Source organism: Gekko japonicus, unplaced genomic scaffold (assembly GCF_001447785.1).
Source record: "Gekko japonicus isolate JY-2015 unplaced genomic scaffold, Gekko_japonicus_V1.1 scaffold618, whole genome shotgun sequence".
NCBI classification, from domain to species: domain Eukaryota; kingdom Metazoa; phylum Chordata; class Lepidosauria; order Squamata; family Gekkonidae; genus Gekko; species Gekko japonicus.
In genome coordinates, this window is record NW_015159726.1 from 709,910 (window position 1) to 731,908 (window position 21,999).

Below are 21,999 nucleotides of genomic sequence, written 5' to 3' on the forward strand. Positions count from 1 at the left end.
TCTCCAAAGACGTGCAAGGGGCCTCAAGTTCCCTCACTGTATCAAGTGTGGTGGGGAGGTCACGACGGAGTGCCAAGACTTTATCTGCAAAAAAGCTCGCAAAAGCCTCACAGCCAATGTCCAATTCCCTAATATTTTGTCTGCCCTGAGGCAAGGATGTTAAAGACCGAATTACCTAAATAATTGGGCCGGGCGTGAGCTAGCAGAAGCAATCGAGGCCGCATAGAAATCTCTCTTTGCGGCCTTGACTGCCATCACATAGGAATTCATAAGCGTCCTGTAGGATGTTCTGGACACTTCGTCACGAGCACGGCGCCACCGTCTCTCCAGCCGTCTCAGTTCCCGCTTCAGCGAGCGCAACTCCTGGTTGTACCAGGGTGCTCGCCTCACACGAGTGCAGAGAGGGCGCCTGGGAGTGATCTCGTCGATGGCTGTGGAGAGCCGGTTATTCCAGTCCTCCACCAGCTCCCCCAACGAGCCACCAGGGGGTCTTGGATCCCGCAGGGCCATTTGGAGCCGCATAGGGTCCATTTGACTCCGCGGGCGAGCCAAAATCAGAGCCAAAATTAGCTCGCCACCTAAACAGGGTCGGGGTGGGACATTCAGACGGGCCCTCAGGGCATGGTGATCCGACCATGGCACTGCCGAGACAGTGATCCGGTCCACCGTCACTCCCGCCGCAAAGATCAGATCGAGCGTGTGCCCGGCCCGATGCGTGGGAGCCGAAACGAAGAGAGAGAGACCCAGTGCCGCCATGGACGACACTAGGTCCACAGCCCGGCTGGAGGTCGCGTCCTCAGCATGGACATTGAAGTCACCCAAGACAAGTAGCCTAGGGTGCTCCAGCGCCCAGCCTGATACGGCCTCCAGCAGGGATGGCAGACTATTGGCCAGTTCATTAGGTGGTCGGTACACCAACCAAATAGCCAAACTCTCCTCAGCCTCCAGCATCGCACCTACACACTTTATGCCCGCGATCTCCGCCTGCGGAAGCGCCCTGAAGGAGTAAGCCTCCCGAATGAAAAGCGCCACTCCTCCCCCCGCCCTCTGGTCCGTGATTGGTGAAGGATCGAGAACCCTGGAGGGGCGAGTTGGGTGAGAGCGACTGTCTCACCCTCCTTCACCCAGGTCTCAGTTACACATGTCAGGTCTACTTGCTGTTCCTGCACAAAGTCCTGCAAGACTTCGGCTTTGTTGTTGATGGACCTGGCATTGCACAACACCAATGACGGAGGAGGGTTCTTAATCCCGACCCCACTGCCGGCCACCCTCGGGATGGGTCGAAGGCTGGAAGGGCACCGAGCCACTCTATTTCTCTGCGCCCTTCGCACTCGACCTTGCCCAGACCCACCGCCACACCTCCCTCTCCCCAAGAGCACTGGAATTTGTTTCCCATTCATTGATCACTGGCGGACTCCGCGTAGCTTCAGGCCGCCAACAACATTTTAAATGTGTTTTAATGTTTTAAATGTTTTAATGCCTTGATGTTTGCTGCCTTGGGAACTCTATTTGGGTGGAAAGGTGGCATAAAAATATTTTAAATAAAGTCCCAGTGCTCCAGAAGTTCCATTTACTGACTTATTTATGGAAAAGAAAGACCTGCTTTGCAGGGACTATTGGGAATAAAAGTATTGATTGTAGAGCTCTTTGGTTTCTAACCAGTTCTCTTTAAGTATAGATATTGGACTGTTTCTTTCCACATCCTTGTAACCACTGATAATACTGTTAAACTTTCTCTTGAATTCACTTGCAACTCCGTGTGAAATGAAACTTCCTGTCTGCTTGAAAGGCACTATAACTATGCAGGTACAGATTGTTGATGTTGCACTAGTGTAGAGTATTGGGATTTAATAACAAACTTTAATTGGAAAAAATTAATGATAAGCACAAGGACCACCACTTCAAAGGGGAACAAACCTAACAGCCCAGCAGTGGACCCTGTGCTGCTCAGCTGTTAAGTTTAAATGGTTGCTCCAAACAACCAAACTGGCCAAGAAGTCCTGTAAATGTTCAAGGAATGCACCTGCCCTGAACATTGGTTCTGGAGCTCTAAACCGGCCTAAGTTCAGCCCGAATTTTGGCTTTTGAGGCAGTTCGTGCCCATCTCTGCTTGACACTACTAAGTTGCAAACTACTTCTGAAAGTCCCCTCAGTTTAAGGAACTTGTTAGCTGCGTTCTTAACACTATTTTCCTTGAGTAATGCTGCTTCTTTCTAAATTTCCATTTCCTCCCAAGTGTGTTTTCTTATCTATGAGCTTTTGAAAAGTTCATATAGCACTTAATAATTAATTGCTGCTATTAATGATGCATCTGACTTGCTACCTATGACCATGATCCACCAAAGTTAAGAATGTTTAAGTATGTGCTTAACTCCATTTCAAATAACTGAAAATTAAGTGCTTAATTTTATTGGGATTTAGTATTCTACATGTTACCCTTTATTTGCATGACTATGGCATTTTTTTGCACAAATAATACTTTAGGTTGGAAACTTTTGGCTAAGATTCAAAGAATTGTTTCAGGTATGCCCAAAGGCTTGGACATGCCTAGTGGGATTTTGGACTTGTGACTAGGGATGAGCACGAACCTAAACAAGGCAGATTGGTATGGGGTTCTGGGCAGCCCATGATCTGAACCCTGAATCGAGCAGAGCGGGCCCAACAAAACAAACTGGTCTGGCAAGTTCAGTTCCCCCTAACCACAGCCAGGAGAAAGGGGGTGGGGATTGCCTGGGAAGGAGCCTCATTTAACCCTTTGGTTTTGCTCCCGGTCACTTCAAAGGGAGGGGGGAGCAAACCTAATAGCTGAGCAACAGACCCTATGCTGCTCAGCTGTTAGGTTTAAATGGCTGGCCCCAAACAGCTGAACCAGCAAAAAAGTCTGGTAAATGTTTGGGGAATGTGCTTTCCCTAAACATTGGTTCTGGAGCTCCAAACCAGCTCAAGTTCGGCTCGAATTTTGGCTCTTGAGACAGTTTGTGCCATCCATACTTGTGACTACTCAGTTGCAAACTACTTTTGGAAGTCCCCTCAGTTTCAGGAACATGTTAGCTGCATGCATTGAGAGCTAACTCCTGTACTGTAGGTGTTTGGGCTTCTTTATACCTTGTTTCTGGTTCTCTGGATTCCAGCTATTTTATAAAAGTTATAAAAGGCAGTTTATCTATTGTTAGGATTTTGTGCTTGAGTTACTGTGAAGGCTAACAACCACCTCACATACATGTAACTTGTGATTGCATTTAGCTAAAAAAAAATGGTAGCTGTCCGTGGCATCGGTGCTAACCAGTTTTATTTTCTGTTTTGGATTTGGAAAGAATTTTGGAATCCAATTGAATATGGGTAGCAGACAAAGGGTATGAGTTAGAAACATTAGACATACATGAAAACAAAAATGGGTTTCTGTCACATTCTGTGCAATGAAACTTTGTTGGGGGCTGTCAATGAAATTAAAATCTTAATTTCAACCAATATCATATCTGAGGAACATAATATGAAAACTATTTTGGGTCACATCAGATCTTCGATGTGGTCTCTCTGCTTCACATCCATGGGATTCAGTTCGCACACGCTGGATCGATTGGTGCTGTAGCAAGCTCTTTTCTAATGGATTTTCGCGCCCAGTTCCTCCGGGCATGCACAGGAACCCCACCGCGCATGCCCAGAGGGGTGGGCGCAGACATCCCGCCAGTTCCTTTCTTACCGCCACGTTGGAAAGACCTCTTTCGTCATCGGTCTGATCGGTTCACTGATAGCCTTTGGAAAAACCCTCTCAGCTCTTGGGAATTATTTCCACTTATTCTTTTTCCTTTTTGGTTCTTGTTCCTCACACAGAAAAAAAGGACTTTGTTTCCTCTGAGGGGAATTTACCTCAGGCCTTCGGACCAACCCCCCCCCCTCCTCTCAACTTATCTCTGCTTCACTTCTATGGAGAAGAAGTGGGGATTTTTAAAAAGGTATACACGTTGTGGAAGCAAACTTGCTCCTCCGGACCAACATAAACTTTGTATTTTCAGCCTCGGAGAGTCTCATAAACCGGAGTCCTGTCGTCATTGTGCTTGCTTCTCCAACCAAATGAGGAAAAACCGCGCGGCGCGCCTGAAAGTAGCGCTGCTTGAATCGGCTCTTGCTCCCGCCACACCGATGGAGGAGAGACCGTCCATGTTGACAGCTCCAACACCGAGGCCCTCCTCCGATGTCGACCGCCTGACACCAAAGCTCCCGACTTCGAAGGCACGATCGTCCGCTTCCACGCCTGTCAAAAAGAAGGCTAAGGCAAGTATAGAGACTAAGTCTGTGAAGAAGGGCATCTCCAAGTCCCTCAAGGCGGCTAAGATGCGAAAGGCAGCGGTACAAGCACTGGGTGATGTCCCTGTGATGCTTCCTGCGCAACCGGCAGTATTGATATTGGAGGCCTCAGTTCCTCCACCGATACCGACCATCCATGTATTGGATTTCCCCGTCCAACAAACGGAGCGTCCTTGCTCCGATATTGACACGATGGAGCTCCTAAGTCACCAAATGGGTGCAGAGCTTTCCGCCGCTCCTTCGACTTCGTCGGCATTGACGGTATCGGACGCTTCCGACATCGATCCACGTTGGCACCGATATACTACATGTGATACGTAGTGTCACCCTCCATGTCTTCATACTCAATTCATCGATATCGACAGCTGACATTACAGGGACATGTCTCACAGAAAAGCCTCTGCCTTGTCTCCTAGATGTCCACGGTCCAGAAGTTCCCCAAGAGTCTTCCTACCCCCCCCCCCCCCCCCAAGAGTCTTCCTCCCCCCCCCCCCCCCCAAGATGTCGTGGGAACGACGACAGTTGAGGTACCTCTATGGGCAGGGCTATTTTTGGGCAGGAACGCACAGGAACGGAGTTCCGGCTGGCTCCCGAGTTGGCCACACCCAGCAGGAACTCATTAGCATAACAGGCCACACACCCAACAGCAGAAACACATTAGGATTGGCTACATTAGGGGTGTGTGGCCTAACATGCAAAGAAGTTCCTGCTACAAAAAAAGCTCTGGGTTTTGACAACAAACAAGATAAACAGAATAAGAATCAAAAGGTGGGTGTGGCTGGATGACCACATTTCTGGTAACATAGGGGTGCAGCCTAATATGCCAATGAGTTGTGCTGTCAGGGTGTGGCCTAATATGCTAATGAGTTTCTGCTTTTGGGTGTGGCCTATTATGCTAACGAGTTCCTGCTGGCTTTTTCTACAAAAAATGCCCTGTCTATGGGGCATATCCATCTTCCCTGCTGTGGTTAACGCCTGCGAACTATGCTGATTGGGATCGCTATTCCACCCAATCCGCTCATAGGTCGAGATCCCCTCATAGATCGAGACCTTCAGCATCTCTGTCACGTCCTCCTGCAGTTGATCCGTCCCACCATAATTTGGAACCAAGTTGTCCTCTCAACCCTCCGGTCACTCCACCCCCTGTTGCTCCTGTCATCCAATCGAAACCACTGGCCTGTCAGCAGGACACATCTGTCCAAATTCAACAGCAAGACTTTGCAGAAGAGGACTCAGATACGAAGGCTTCTGAGGCTCACACTTCTCCTGACCATAAGTCTCCCAACCAGGATGTCGCTGAGGACTTACCCATATCCCCATCAGATAACCTTAACGTCTTATACAGATCTGGTCAAAAGAATGGCCTATGCCTTAGGTCTCTCTGTCATCCAACAACAACAACAGGCGACAGACTCAGTCTATGATATAGTTCAGCTCGACACCTCTTCCACCTTGGCATTGCCCATGTCCTCGGTACTTCTCCAAGCAGCTAAATCACCATGGCTAAAACCTTCATCGGCTCCAGTGTCCACACGGAAACTGGACCACATGTACAGAGTACAAGACACGGATGCAGAATTTCTCTTCTCTCATCCTCAACAGGAGGGCACACTCCACACCTTCTGACAAGGAAGGCAAGAAATTGGATGCCTTTGGCAGACGATTTTACTCCACTGGAGCATTGGGAGTCAAGGCCACCAACTACTTGGCCTGTGTGAACTGCTACCAATACACTCTTTGGGAATGGTTCTCAGAAATTCTCAGCCACCTACCAGATGACAAACTGCAGGCAGCCAGGGTCATACAGAAAGAGGGCATGGTGTTGGTGAAACAACAGCTTAACACTACCAAACATGTCCTCGAGGCGTCTTCATGGACAATGGCGTCTGCAATAGCTCTTAGAAGACATTCCTGGCTCCGCAACACTAACCTGCCAATAGACACTAGGTCTTACGTAGAGGACCTTCCCTTTGATGGCCTTGGTCTGTTTAATGCCACTACTGATTCTACTCTTCAAGAGATAGATAAAAGTATAAAGGCATCCCGAGCTCTAGGGGTCTCATCCTCTGCGAAACAACCCTATTGTCCTCGTAACTGGTCGAGATCCTGGCAGAGGCGCACCCCAACTCACCAGTCTCCTGACACCCGTTGGAGGCCAAGAACGTCTTCTGGGGGCCAAAAACCCACCTTCCAGAAACCAAAATTCGGTTCAGGCCAACAGGCTTCCCGCACCAAACAGTCTAAACCCTCCAAACAGGGTTTTTGACTTCCCTGTCACCGAGTCAGCTATTACCCGTCTGTCACCCTTTCTTCACACTTGGCATCACATCACCTCGGACGAGTGGGTGCTCGCCATCTTGACCCGAGGCTACAGAATCTAGTTCATGCAGAACCCCAGCATTCCAGTCATCATCTCCACGCCCCCTTCCCCACCTCTCCTCGAGGAGGTGTCCGTCCTTCTGCAAAAGGGAGCCATAGAACATTTATCACCACATCTCCACAGGATGGGATTTTATTCCCAATACTTCAGAGTCCCAAAGAGAGACGGAGGCGTTCGACCCATATTAGATCTCAGGGAGTTGAATCGCTTCGTGACTTACCACCGCTTTCGCATGGTCTCGCTTCAACAGATCATGCCATTGCTTCGCAGACACGTCTGGATGGCAACCCTCTACCACCAAGACGCGTATTTCCACATCACTATTCACCCCTTCACAGCCAATACCTACGCTTTGCGATTGGTCACCGGCACTTTCAGTATACAGCTCTTCCATTCGGCCTCTCCAGCGCCCCAAGAGTCTTTACGAAGACCATGATTGGTTGCGACTTTCCTCCGTCTACAGGGTATTTCGATCTATCCCTATATAGATTTTTTTTAAAAAAATAGATCTTTATTGGTTTTCACACAACATTAAGTGATCTATCCCTATATAGATGATTGGCTTCTGGTAGCGCCTTCCAAAGTCGCCCTAATCTCAAACGTCGCAGAGACTCTGGCATTATTGGAGAATCTGGGCCTTCAAGTCAACAGGCAAAAGTATCATTTGTATCCAGCCCAGCACATACAGTATATCGACACAATCCTGGATTCACAGACATGCATGGCTTACCTGCTCCAAGAAAGGGCAGCAGATATTATTTCCCTAGCCAACGGTGTCCGTACCCAACTCTCCGTCACCGCCTTCCAAATTCAGAGACTGCTTGGTCTAATGGCGGCAACTACGTTGGTTCTCGTCTTTGCCAGACTCAAAATGCGTCCCTTACAACTATGGTTCATTTGCCACTATGACCTGTCAAAAAATGCACACACTGTCGTCCTATCCCCTCCTCCCAGCATACAGGACTCTTTATCTTGGTGGACTGTCCCTGCCAATATCCTTTGGGGAGTGCCCTTACACCCTCCGTCACCAGAAGTCACAATAACTACGGATGCGTCCCTGACGGGATGGGGTGCACACTCCATGGGGCTGTCTGTAGGAGACAAATAGGATGCACAAACGAGGAGAAAACACATAAACTTCCTCGAACTCTCCTAGCCATACGACACGCTTTCCCCTCCTTCCTCCCTTTACTCAAGGGAAAACGTGTCACAGTCCTGACGGACAACACCACAGCGCTGTCATATATCAACAGGCAGGGAGGCACGGTGTCCCAACGCCTATGCAACCTGGCCATTCAGTTGTGGGAGTTGTGCATTGACAACGACATATTCCTTGTGGCCACTCACATCCCTGGCCACACGAACGTGCAGTAGACCATCTAAGTCGAGCCGGACTCAGAGACTCAGCCTACACGAGTGGGGGATGAACCCAAAATACCTCCTCCCACTCTTCCTCAAGTGGGGGACTCACCGAGTCGATGTCTTTGCGAACAGAAGCAACAGAAAATGTCATCTGTTCTGCAGTCGAGGAGGCAAGGACCCACAATCTCTGAGGGACGGTCTCCTTTACTCTTGGTCATCAGGGCTCCTTTACCTGTTCTTCCCCTTACCTCTGCTTCTGAGAGTGGTCTGCAAGATACTCAAGGACAACGCGGACTGCATCCTAATAACACCATGGTGGCCTTTCCCATTCATTGTTGAAAGTTTATTTGGCCGCTCTTTCGGCCTACCATGTTCCAGTTGAAGGATGTACTTCCCATGGGTGTGAAGCACAGAGACCACGTCGAAGATAAGCAGGTTGCTTACCAGTAACTGATGATCTTCGAGTGGTCCTCTGTGCATTCACACCACCCGCCCTCCTTCCCCGCTGCTGTCAGCTTCTACATTTTCGAATGGGGGTTGATTTGCGGTGGTACTTTGAAGGAACTGGTGGGATGTCCGCACCCACCCCTCTGGGCATGCGTAGTGGGGTTCCTGTGCATGCCCGGAGGGACTGGGCGCAAAAATACGTTAGAAAAGAGCTTGCTACAGCACCGATCAATCCAGCGTGTGCGCACTGAATCCCATGGGTGTGAATGCACAGATGACCACTTGAAGATCACCAGTTACTGGTAAGCAACCTGCTTTTCCTTAGTGTTTTCCATTAACTGGTGTGGAATGTGCTTGTGAACACTATATTCTCCCTCTCACCCAGAAGGATGGGGTTGTGGGACTTGCTTGGACAGCTACAAGGGTCATGGAGTCTGCAGTGAGGTGGGATTGTTATAATGCAATTGTCAGATAATGGTGTGCTTTTAAAGCTGCAAATTTTCCAAAACCATAAGAACATAAGAGAAGCCAATGTTGGATCAGGCCAATGGCCCATCCAGTCCACAACTCTGTCACACAGTGGCCAAAAATACCAGGTGCCATCAGGAGGTCCAGAAGCGGGGCCAGGACACTAGAAGCCCTCCCAGTGTTGCCCCCCCCAAGCACCAAGAATACAGAGCATCACTTGCCCCAGATTGAGAGTTCCTATCTATACTTTGTGGCTAATAGCCACTGATGGACCTCTGCTCCATATGTTTATCTAATTACCTCTTGAAGCTGTCCATGCTTGTAGTCACCACCCCTCCTGTGGCAGTGAATTCCATGTGTCAATCACTCTTTGGGTGAAGAAGTAGAATGCAAGTATTTCCTAATTAGCAAGTGCAGACCTTGAATGTCATAATCTGCATTTACATTATTTAGGTCTTCTGAAAAAGCTAGATTTGTAAGCGTTATTAAGTAGTATCTTAACTTTTGTGGGCCATGGGATGTAATGCGTATTAGTTAAACAGAACCTCTGTGTACGGCTATAGTATATCTCTGAATATCAGATGCTGGCTGCAAATTGGGAAAAGTAATCTTGTCTGGTTTATGAATATCCAGAGACCACTGTTGGAAATAAAATGCTAGACGAGATTGAACCAGCCGTGCAAAAAAATTTTTAATTGAATTCTTCACCTTCCTTTGTTCAGTCCTGTACTATTGCAGAATTTTGGGTCTAGGATACAATGTGTCAAAATAAAAACTCAAATCTTTTCCTTTGAATAGGCTGTTGTCCATTCTCAATCTTGTCTCATTTCCTGGCTCTCATAGGAATCCTTCAGCTACTTTCTACCAAGTGTTCCATTTAAACAAGTTACGGGAGTCAAAGAATCTCTGGGATAGGTATGAATACTTTGGAATGCACACATGATGAAGTCTGCATGACTGGCTTTGCACTGTGCAGGTTTCTCGTCATTAAATCATATACACGCTTCAGCATCTTCTGTTTGTGTCCTCAGTTTATCCTCTGTGGTTTGACTAGTGTGGCCACAGTATCCAAAATAGTGCTATTGAATGGTTATTTTTTAACATCCCGTGGAATCTGGATCCATTCCATGAGTCTCCTCTGTTTCTTCTGTAGGTGGTTGAGATAAAGGTAATAGTAATAGCTACAAAAAAATGCTACATAAATGGGTACTTACCCCTAATAATCAGTATCCCCAGCCTAATTTCTGAAGGCTGCCAGTGATATTTAAGTGACTTTAAAATGAATGTTTTCCCCCAAAAATGTTTCAATTGCTTGAATTATTTCAGTACGAAAGCAGGATAAATCTGGGCTTAGGTTTGACAAATTTAGGGAAAAATTACAACTTCTGCAGGTCAATTGGGATGGCAGGAAGCTTTGAAAGAAGATTTCACCACAGTGAAACCTTGGCGAGAAGCTGCAACAAATATAGTTTTGAAATACCATTTGTCAAAGTTGCATTACTAATTCAGCTACTGCATTCTGGCTGTTTTATAACATTAATGTTATAAATTGAAATCTCAGTGAGTTCATGTTGGTGAATGATGTTCCTGTCTGTTGTAAGTTTTCTGTAGCATTCTGCCACATGTTCAGAATTTTTTGTGGTTGAACATTAAGCACTATCACACTTTTGCTTAAGTAAGGCAAAATGCATACAAAATACAACTTTCCTAAAGCTTGCCTGTGTGTTCACATGCTTGCTGACTTAAGAAGAAGTGCATTCTGGTTTGAAATATAATGTTTTAAAATCACAAGTAGTTTAGAGTGCTGTCAGATTCTCAGTTTAAATAGTGGAGATCTCTTTAATAATTCAGGAAGGTTGTGTGCTATATCTAAGCACTGTTGATTCTAGTTGAAAGTGCATTGCATTGCAGTAATCTAATCTAGATGTAACGAGGGCATGCGCCACAGTGACCAGATCTTTTCTGCCCAGGAGGGGGGGTACAGCTGACTAAACAGTCTAAGCTGGTAAAAGGCTCTCTGAGACACAGTGAGCACCTGCTTATGCAGCAGTATGCCTGAGTCCTTGAGTACCCACAGACTATGGAGCTGTTCTTTCAAAGGGGATACAACCCCACACAGAATGGCTTTCCCAGGTCAGACTTTCCACTTTCCAGTAGTACTTCTGTCTGGTTGGGATTAAGCTTCAGTTTATTGGCCCACATCCACTCAAAACCTTCCTCCAGGTACCAGTTCAGGGTTTGTACACCCTCCCTGGGATCAGTTGGCGCAGCGAGACAGAGCTGAGTGTCATCTACATATTGGTGACAACCCACCCCAGATCTCCTGAGGACCTCACCCAGCAGCTTCATGTGGTTCAGAAGAGATGTTGTATGGAAAAGCTGTCCCATTGGTCTAATATTTTCAGAGTAACATTGAGCAGTCCTATGTAGCCCCGTAAAAACAAAGGTGGTAAAGCATGGTTTGTGGTGGTTTTGCGCTTTACTCACTGGCATGACTTGGAAAGCCGTTATCTCAGCAGAGACTGTGAATGCATGGGAGAATAAAGTGATGAACAAACCCGATCACACTGGAATTGTATAATAAGCAACTGTAACTAATCTTATTTTCTCTCCTGATCAGTTCACATTTGAGCAAGTAAATTAACTTGTCCCTAAGCATGTAGGTTTTGTTCGTGGCTTTTGTATACTAGGATACATACAAATCAGCATCTTTCACAATAAGGAGAGTACTTATGTTAACAAAGAATATTTTAAGACTTTGAAAACATGTTAACTACTAGACAGTAAATTCAAAATAGGCTGCTGGTAGAAAGTTGACCATGCCAAATCACTGGTCAAGGTATGTTGCCAGAGGAAGCTGGACACAGTGCTCTACAAAGCAGTTACAACTGGCATGAGGAAAGTTCATTCTGCTTATGATGTGATGCACTGAAGGGAAGGAGGCTTTAAATACCTTGGGAGATCCGGTTGGCAGTTCATTGGGCCATTCTGGATGTACTTCCTCTCATCTCCTGGTTGCTTTCCAGAAGTTCTGCTGCTGTTGCCATAGTAACAATAACAACTGGTTGCATGCAGGCATGAGGCTGATTGATGGAAGGCACAAAGGAAAAAAGAAAACCTATGCAATATACAAGTCCCTGACTCTTCATAAAGGGGTCCGTGGGTATCTGCCTAGCAAATTCAGAACAGTTTCCATTTTTTACTTCAAGCAGTTATCATGACAATATAAAACATAGATTGCAGAAAGGATGTTTTGGAAGGAACAGGATGAAACTTGGTTTGAAAGAATAGTTGATGACAGACTGGTTTGACTGAATGGCAGATCTTCATAATAAGACATTTTCTTAAAGGAATGTTTCAGCATTCCTTCAGAAAAGGGTGTTTTTGTAGTTGTAAAAAAATTAGTGTCCTTTGAAGCTGTATTTGAGCCTTGTAAACCCCTGTGATATGGCATCATATTTTTAGTACACTGGAACTTGTGAGGCACATTTTTAAGAAACTGATTCTATTGCAGAGTTTTGTGCCATGTCTCTGTTCTTTTTTATTTTTCATGCTTGTGTGAGAGTGTGTGTGCACCTGGAAGTCATGGGGGCCTGGAGGATATTCAGAGAGGTGGGCTGGATAAAGCCTGCCCCCGCCTCCCGACTGCTGGTATTCCAAGGAGGTCTCCCATCCAAGTACTTGCCAGAGTCGACCCTGCTTAGCTTCCGAGATCTGACGAGATTGGGCTTGTCTGGGCTACCCAGGTCAGGGCCTATGTCTCTGTTTTGAATGCTAAGGTACAAAAGTTTGATGTCCAGTATATTTGGAGATCTGAACTGCAATGCATTAAGAACATAAGAACATAAGAGACGCCAATGTTGGATCAGGCCAAAGGCCCATCCAGTCCAACACTCTGTGTCACACAGTGGCCAGAAATACCAGTGCCATCAGGAGGTCCAGCAGGTCCAGAGGTCCATTATTGCTTTGTATCTGGAGTTTCTAATTGGATATGGTATGCTCTCTTGTGACCAACAATTTTCTTGTGAGTATGTAGAACCTATCAAAGCTATGCTGGAAGAAAAAGATTTTAACTCACCATTCTAACTTAAAGAAACCTATATTTTCATTCATCCTTTATGACTGTTTGTGAAGATACCTGTACTAGCTACATTGAGGGTTTTTTAAAAATTAAAGATGATGATTACTGAAATTTCCTTTGGGAAGTCTCCATGGTTGTTTCTAATCACCACTTGAACATTTGTTGCTAGGTGCATAAGTCTCAGGAGACTTCCTGTTTTAAGTTAACTAAAAACAGGAGGTGGAGGAGGAGGAACATACAAAAGATTTGAAATAGGATTTTTCAAATCTTTTTTAAAAAGAAGAGTGTTAAAGCTAGAGATGTGAAGGCCTGAAAAAAAAACTGGAAAAATTCAGAAAAAAACCGTTTCCCCCCCCCCCCATTTTTTTCCTGAAGCCTTTTTTGTTTTTTTCCGAAAAATTGAAAAAAGAAAAGAAATTGATTATGGAACGTTTTATTTTAACATGATGAATAAGACAAGGTGTTCAAATATTTTCCAAATCATTTCAATATATATATATATATAAGCTCAAGTGGTTAAGACGCTGAACTGCAGGCTGTGGAAGGTCGGTAGTTCAGCAGTTCGAGACCCGAGTGTGCCGTATGACGGAGTGAGCTCCCGTCTCTAGTTCCAGCTCCTGCCAACCTAGCAGTTCGAAAGCAAGACATTGCAAGTAGATAAATAGGTACCACTTCGGTGGGAAGGTAACAGCGTTCCGTGCACCTTGGTGTTTAGTCATGCCGGCCACATGACCACGGAAACGTCTTCGGACAGCGCTGGCTCTTCGGCTTTGAAACGGAGATGAGCACCGCAACCCTAGAGTCGGATTCGACTGGCTTTCGAGCAAGGGAACCTTTACCTTTACCTTTAATAGAGGCAGAAAGGGTTCATTCAGATAGATCTTCCCCTTCCACTGAGGGTCAGGAACTGTTTAGAAACTGCATGTTACACTGAAGAGGAGAAAACTGGACAAACTCCCCCTCCATAGGAGCACTGGCAGAAAAGGGGATTTTGCTCCATTTCCCCTCCTCACTGCAATCCTGTGTGCTGTGGTTCATTTTGTTTGAAGGCTCCTGACCCTTCAGCAGAGGATTTTCAGGATGCATAGGGTACTCCTTAGGGAAGAATGGAAAGAGATCCACTTGTGCGAGTTAGGATGTATCTGCCAGTTTTCAGAGTATCCTGATGTGATGCTAAGGTTTTCTATAAGTCATGTGAGAGCCCTGCTTCAGTTCTTAACCTTGCAGGAACTTAAAACTACAGACTGTCTAGCCAACAGTGCCATTTCAGGGACCAAATACTTGGCATTTGAAAGGTGATTCTGGACAGGAGGAAACCTTAGAGATCTATTGTGAGTGATTACTGTTGGGATTTGTGCACTTACATTAGCCATTTGGCATAGGATTTTGCAGAAGGAATCTCTGAATTGTTAGTGAGAACACTGTGGGGTTCTGTCCCATATTCATGAGTTGTTGATATATACCTTTGCTACTCTCATTGCCGCACTTTCCTGGTGCTTTACTTTTTTGCCATGTAATTGGGCTGCTTAAAAAAACTAGTCGGTGTTAGAGAGAACTGCAGTACTATAAAGAAAAATGGGGTTTCTTGCTCTGAGGAGAAGGGCTTCTTGGAATGTGTGATTCCCACCATTTGCTCATGGAGGCAGGACTAAGCTCTTTGACTTTCTAGATTTCATACCTGAGAGCGAGCTTCCTAACCTCTCCAGCCTGTCCTTCTTTCTCTTCACAACTTCTTTCACACCTCCTCTTGGCTCTGCTTCTTTTGTTTTTGCAATGTTTTCTTTCTCGCCCCCCCTTCCTTGGAGGAACGTGGAAGACAATGGCCCAGTCGTGAGCCTTGGAAGCTCTGAAGGGACATAAAAGAGACAAATTTACATCTGAAATTGATGGAGACCCTCACCTCCTTCCGTCTCTTGCGAAGAGTGCTTCCTCACTGAGACTAGCCCAGAGCGACTTAAGAAAAGCACCATAAAAAGGCATGAAAATGGCTCCTCAGGCGCAAATGGCTCTCTAACTGCCATTTCGGTCCCTGGAGGCTACGATAGCATGCCAGGCTCCCTTGTTGGACCCCCCCCCCGCTCTCTTGGCTGCCAGGGGGGGCTATGATGGCACACCAGGCTCCCCTGTTGGATCTGCCCCTGGCTCTCTTGGCTGCCAGTTTGGCCCCTGGAGGGCTAAGATGGCATGCCACGCTCCTCTGTTGGACCCTCGTCTGAACTAGAGGGACTCCTTGGGCACCAGAGTGGATCTCCAAGGGGGTAAAGTGCCATCTCAGCCCCCCCTTCGATGTTGTGGGCGGGTGAAATCCTTGCTTGGCTGAGATGGAATCTTCTAGAGCCATGAACCATGAGAGAGGAGCTGCGAGGCATGCAAGAGCACTCCTCTCCCACCCCACCTTAGTGCTAACCTGCAGTCACCCTCACCTGCCCACAAGCAAGAGTTTGTCATAGCAAGGGGCACGCTTCATGCTATTGGCAAGGTGGCCCACAAGCCTCTTCCTCTACTGCCACCCTTGCTAGGGTCATGGACAGCCCCTCGTCACAATCAGAACCAAAGGGGAAAGTGGGAAAGCTTCTCTCAGAAGAATCACCCATAGTTGCTGACCAACCCACGTGCCTGTTCAGTGTGGACTGCCAGTCCCTTTTATCCAAAGCCATCCTGGCCCTAGACCTCACAAAACTCCCTGTCCCTGGACAGGAACCTTCCGGAAGTAAATCCAGGCCCCAGGAGAACAAGGGATTCCCACCCCCCCAAGGCTCCTTCTTCAGAGAGGATGGTTTCCCTTTCCCGGTTTTTTTTTCAAAAGGCTGATGAAGGGAGAATGGGCCATGCCTATATCTAACAGGAGGCAGTTCCCAAATGTTACCTAAAGCTTTATTCCTTGGCCCCTTAAGTTACCTATGGTATTACAGGCTTCCCTGGTGGATGCTGCAGTAGTAGTGCTACAATCCACTGGCCTGGTCTCAGAGGATGGTGTTGGATCCATAAAGGATGGATAGGACAGAAAAGCAGATTATATACTGCAGGTAGTCCCATGAGACCACTGCAGTGACTATCAGGGCAGCAGCTTACTCCGCCTTCATCTCTGGAGAGCTATTGTGTGGGTCCTGAAGCTGGTCCAACTTGCTCCCAGTGATAACCAAAGGGCAACAGAGGGTGCCAACCACGTTCTCATGGTGGTCACTTTCCTAGGAGACCCCTCCCCCTACACAGTGACCTTTGCATCCTGCTCCATGGCAGCTGCTCTGTGGCCAGATGGGCTCTATGGCTTTGTGCTTGGCAAGCAGATCCCCATTGAATGCCCATAGTAATTGCCTACCCACTCCAGGGTGGAAGGCTATTCAGAGATTGTCTTGACAAGACCCTGGTGGAAACGAGAAATAAGAGGGCCATGCTCAGCCAAGAATACATGGAGGGATGATAGGAAAGCGTTTCCATCTCATTCCTTTCATTCTCATCACACCTTCTTCTGGATTAGACTAGATCAAAGGAGGGCTCAGTGGTCGAGCACCTGAAGCCCATTTTAAAAGGCCCCCATGGTAATAGATTATCCCAGCTTCAGTCCTACAGGTTCAGTGAGCCTGATTGGCTGGCCAAGCAAGGGACCCATGATGCCAGAGACATTCCTGAGCGTAGCTGGCTTGAGGAATTCTATCCCAGTGGCTTCAACCTCCACCAGAGTTAGTGGTCCCTGCTGTATTCTGAAGTAGGCCTGTCTCACCTTAGAGAAGAGTTTACTTAAAGTGCAATCTTAAGCAGAGTCACGCCCTTCGAAGTCCATTGATGTCAGTGGACTTGGATGGGTATAACTCTGTTAAAGTTTGTATTGTTATTGATCAAAATGTAAGTTTTTGTACATACCTTTGAAAATAGTTTTATGATTGGCCCATACTTCTCTGTTACTATCCAGACACTAAACTAATACATTTGCTGATTTAGAAAAAAACACATTTTCCCCAATGTACAAGTTTAAATATTGCTGTATAGAAAAGCTAAACACAAAAAGGCATTTGACTAAGAAATATTTCTTTCCTTTCTGTGGAATGCTGCTTTCGACTCTACTGATGATTCAGCAGAGAAAATATAATAGAAAAGAATGATAAACTGCACTCTGTCACTTATTTCTGAAGAGATATCTTAGAAAGTTATCCACCTTGATATTTCTGTTCTGTTTCGGAAGAGTATTTTCCAGTCACTTGTCATTTCTGAAATCGTAATACCAGTTGTGACTTCTCATCTTTACAGTACAGCTGGTCCACGTTTAAGTTGTCACAGCTTTCAACTACAAACATAAAAAAATGGGTGGGGGGGGGGGGGGGGGGGAGGAATCAAACTTTGGGAGAAAAATTGGGGAAAATTGTATAGATGCAGACTAGCTTTCTATATGTATTTCACTGAGTGCTCAAAGCCAGTGCTGAATTAGGTAGCGAAGCAAGGGTGTGTCTCATCCATATATTCTGCTAAGAATGAAATAACTTTGAAAAGCCACCAGTATGAATGCCAGGTGCCTTTGGTTCTTTGTGGTCTCTGTATGTCACGCTGGGAATTCAATTGTGCACAGAAATTATTCAGAGAACCTTTTTGGACTCAACTTAAAATGATTTTTTTGGTGCCGGCTTCAGCCACTAGGAGCACTGGGTAGCAGCAGCAACACTCAGAGTGGGTGGAGCCATGTTTCCTGCTGAATTCTTCTTTCCTGCAGTAGAGATCTTGTGAGGGACTTCTCTTGTAAACTATGCCCCTTTATAATGGAAAAAGCTTACCTTAAAGAACTTTTTGTTGCAAAATATTGTCCACCCTTTCCCATTGCTCTCATCTTGCCTTTTATTTGGGTACACTTTTTTCCTCCTTTTCGGTACTCTCCAGGATGAGGATGGGATGGGGTTGCTTTCTTGTTAGTGGGATGTTAATGTATTGGTAGCATTTTGCCCACCAAAAGATACCTCTGAGCCACCATATAGAAGCCTCTTGAGACTACTTAAAAAAGCGCCACCTGTGCTTAAGGGTGTTTGACTTCATTTTAGGCAGTTGCCTAGATAAAAGTCAAGTTTCAGAAACTTATTATTTTGCAAGAAATTGTCATTTGTGTTCCGACAGAGGTAAAATGTGAAGTTCAGTGCATATATTCTTCAAGATCTGGTGCACTTTTCTTTGGTGCTCTGTGGCTCCGATTCAAAGTTCTGTTCTAAGTATGGACTTGTTATTTAAAAAGACTTTTTTTCTACAAACAGCAGCTGCCTGCTGTGCTGTATCAGAAGTCTGCTTTTCAGAGTCCCGTCAGTTTCAAAACTGGTTCACCCTCTGGCATAGCAGGCTGCTGTTTATGAAACACATGCCCAAGGCCCCTTTAAATCATGAGGAACTAGTTGCATGGGATGTCTTAAGGACCTTGGTTATTTCTAGAACTAAAGTTCTGATCCAGAGGGTTATATGGGGAAAATGTCTTATGTACCTAAACTGGCAGTCTGAAATCTGTGTTTGGCATTGTCCTCCTATCAGTTCAGGTCACAGTAGAAAATGTTTGCATTGGGTGGTTTGGTAGTGTGACTATTTCAAACTGTTTGACTGGTGTATTTTTGTTCTTGAATCCTGCATCTTATTTCAGACAATTTATTGGTGATACTCATGAACTGCTTTTTAATATCTTCATTCTCTCTTACTAAGGTATACTAACATGAGGACTTTGGGGTCCACCCATTTATCTTGAAGTAACCTGGGGGGAAAGACATATTCCCTATTATCTCATTCCCCTCTCAGGATACTTGGAAATCCACATTTTGTTAAATGAGCCAGCTACTGATTACTAAATACACAAGGCTCCCAGAGTATGTGAGGAATGTTCTTTTTATATATAAGGGGTATGAAGTTGAGATATCCAGGAAGGTGGTTTGAAAATACGAACACTTGTGCATGTGGAGTATTTATTAATTCAAAAATACTGCTGATACTGCTTACTTAATAACACAGAAGCTGCTCTTGTAGAAGTGAAAGTTCTGGAAAGGTGACAAGAACCCTTAAGCATAAAGCGTGGTTTCCTTTATTGGTTGTTCTTAAAAGGTAAAACTGTTTACATTTTTCTTTCCAGATACACATTGGCCCCTTTTAGAAGGCTTACTAAAAATAATAGAACCTCGTGTTTTGTTGTTTGCACATGAAATATATTTATATTTTAAACAAGCAGTGTTCCTGGTACATCTGCAGTTTCAACATTATAGGTGTAATATGGAGGATAAGAATTTGATTGCAATAATATTATGACACTGATGAGTTTGGTCAAACAGTATTCATGCTGTTGTGCAGGTTCAGCTGGCCCCAGTATTGCACCTGGCAATGCTCCCTCTAAGCTGTGGAGTCTTGTGAGCAAAAGTTCTACTTTGTGAGCTACTGGCATTAAAGTTGTGAGTAAGCGATTTGGCTCCTGCATACATTAGTGTGCTCTGGAGCCATCCTTCCTGAGCTAAGACAAAAATGTGTGAGCCAGAGGCTAAAAACCTGTGAGCTAGCTCACACTAACTCAGCTTAGAGGGAACACTGGTCTGAAGTACCAGCAGCTAGGCTGGCGTTGTATGGAGTCTAGGATGAAAAATCCTTGCAGAGAAGTCCAAAATTAATGCTAGTGGCTCAAAGGAAAGGACTTAACCATTAAACATTTCATTTGTTGTGAGTGAACACACGAGAACCTGTAATCAATCCTGCTCCATTATAAATTCAGTGTTTCTTACACGTGCTTTGCTTGTTTTGGAAAATGTCAGTGACATCACAAAGTTAACCTTCTTTGGTTGTCTCCTATCTAAATGTATAAATATAAAACACCTAATTAAAAATCCATAAATTGATATGTTTGTAGCAGCTTTCCTGAATACAGTGGGTCTATGATGTATTTGAATAAACCTTAAGGAAACTGATTTTTACTATGATAGTTTCACTTGCAAGTTAAGGTGGGACAAGGGAGCCATTAAGCTTTAGCTGTGTATGTATTGCTTAATCCTTGGCCAGGATCCAAAGAACTGTGCAGCTAGTTTTGCATGCTTTAGATCTGTGTGTCAACCAGCATTTCCTCTGCTGCCCATGCTTCATAGTAAACGATTGTTGCAACTAAGGACAATCTGAAGAGCAGCTTTTGCTATGGTTTGTAGAAGGTCCAAGGCTCAGTCACTGGCATCTGCATCTAAAAGGATCAGGTAGTAGGCTATGTGAAACACCCTCTCCTGGCAACCCAAAGAGCTGCTGCCAGCCAGAGTAGACAGTGTTGACCTTGATAGGCAAATGATCTGACTCATTATAAAGCAGCTTTGTGTGTGTTTCATCTTAAGAACATAAGAGACGCCAATGTTGGATCAGGCCAAAGGCCCATTCAGTCCAACACTCTGTCACACAGTGGCCCAAAATACCATCAGGAGGTCCACCAGTGGGGCCAGGACATTAGAAGCCCTCCCACTGTTGACCCCCCAAGCACCAAGAAGACAGAGCATCACTTGCCCCAGAGCCCCTATCTATACCTTGTGGCTAATAGCCACTGATGGACCTCTGCTCCATATGCTTATCTAATTCCCTTTTGAAGCCATCCATGCTTGTAGCCGCCACCACTTCCTGTGGCAGTGAATTCCATGTGTTAATCACTCTTTGGGTGAAGAAGTACTTCCTTTTATCCGTTCTAACCCGACCGCTCAGCAATTTCATTGAGTGCCCACGAGTTCTTGTATTGTGAGAAAGGGAGAAAAGTACCTCTTTCTCTACCTGCTCTATCCCATGCATAATCTTATAAACCTCAATCATGTCACCCCTCAGTCGTCATTTCTCCAAGCTAAAGAGCCCTAAGCGCTTTAACCCTTCCTCATAGGGAAAGTGTTCCAACCCTTTTATCATTCGAGTTGCCCTTTTCTGCACTTTTTCCAAAGCTATAATATCCTTTTTAAGGTGTGGTGACCAGAATTGCACACAGTATTCCAAATGAGGTCGGACCATTGATTTATACAGGGGCATTATGATATTGGCTGATCTGTTTTCAATACCCTTCCTAATAATCCCCAGCATAGCATTGGCCTTCTTTATTGCAGTCACACACTGTCTCGACATTTTCAGTGAGTTATCTACTACAACTCCAAGATCTCTCTCTTGATCAGTCTCTGCCAGTTCAGACCCCATCAATGTGTATTTATATTTAGGATTTTTGGCTCCAATGTGCATCACCTTGCACTTGGCCACATTGAACCCCATTTGCCATGTTGACGCCCACTCGCCCATCCTTGACAGATCCCCTTGGAGTGCCTCACAATCCTCACTGGTTTTCACCACCCTGAACAACTTTGTATCATCCGCAAATTTAGCCACTTCACTGCTTACTCCCATCTCCAAATCATTAATGAACAAGTTAAAAAGCAGTGGACCAAGTACTGATCCCTGCGGTACCCCACTGCTTACCACCCTCCACTGAGAAAATTGCCCACCTACACTCACTCTCTGTTTTCTATGAACTAGCCAGTTTTTGATCCATAAAAGGACTTGTCCTTCTATCCCATGATTTTTGAGCTTACTTAGGAGCCTTTGATGAGGAACTTTATCAAAAGCTTTCTGGAAGTCAAGGTAAACAATATCTATTGGATCCCCCTTGTCCACATGTTTGTTCACCCCCTCAAAGAACACTAACAGGTTAGTGAGACAAGATCTTCCCTTACAGAAACCGTGCTGAGTCTGCCTCAATAGGTTTTGTTCATCTATGTGCCTACTAATTCTTTCCTTAATAATGGTTTCCTCTTCCCTTACAGAACCCATGCTGAGTCTGCCTCAGTAGGTTTTGTTCATCTATGTGCCTACTAATTCTTTCCTTAATAATGGTTTCCATCAATTTACCCGGTATCAATGTCAGACTGACTGGCCTTTAATTTTCCGGATCTCCTCTGGAACCCTTTTTAAAGATGGGAGTGACATCAGCTACCTTCCAGTCCTCAGGAATGGA

At 45.5% G+C, this 21,999-nt stretch overlaps 1 protein-coding gene across 2 annotated transcripts in view; it reads left to right on the top strand.

Moving 5' to 3' along the window:
* The window catches only part of TSC22D2 (TSC22 domain family member 2), a 62,194-nt gene that overhangs the window by 20,319 nt on the left and 19,876 nt on the right, over positions 1-21,999 (top strand). Inside the window, exon 2 of one of the 2 annotated variants that reach the window (XM_015425195.1) lies at positions 9,806-9,877. The exons of the other annotated variant lie outside the window; for it this stretch is intronic. Coding sequence (XP_015280681.1) covers positions 9,806-9,877 — 72 coding nt within the window. The remainder of the gene's footprint in view (positions 1-9,805; positions 9,878-21,999) is intronic. 2 annotated transcript variants of the gene reach the window in all.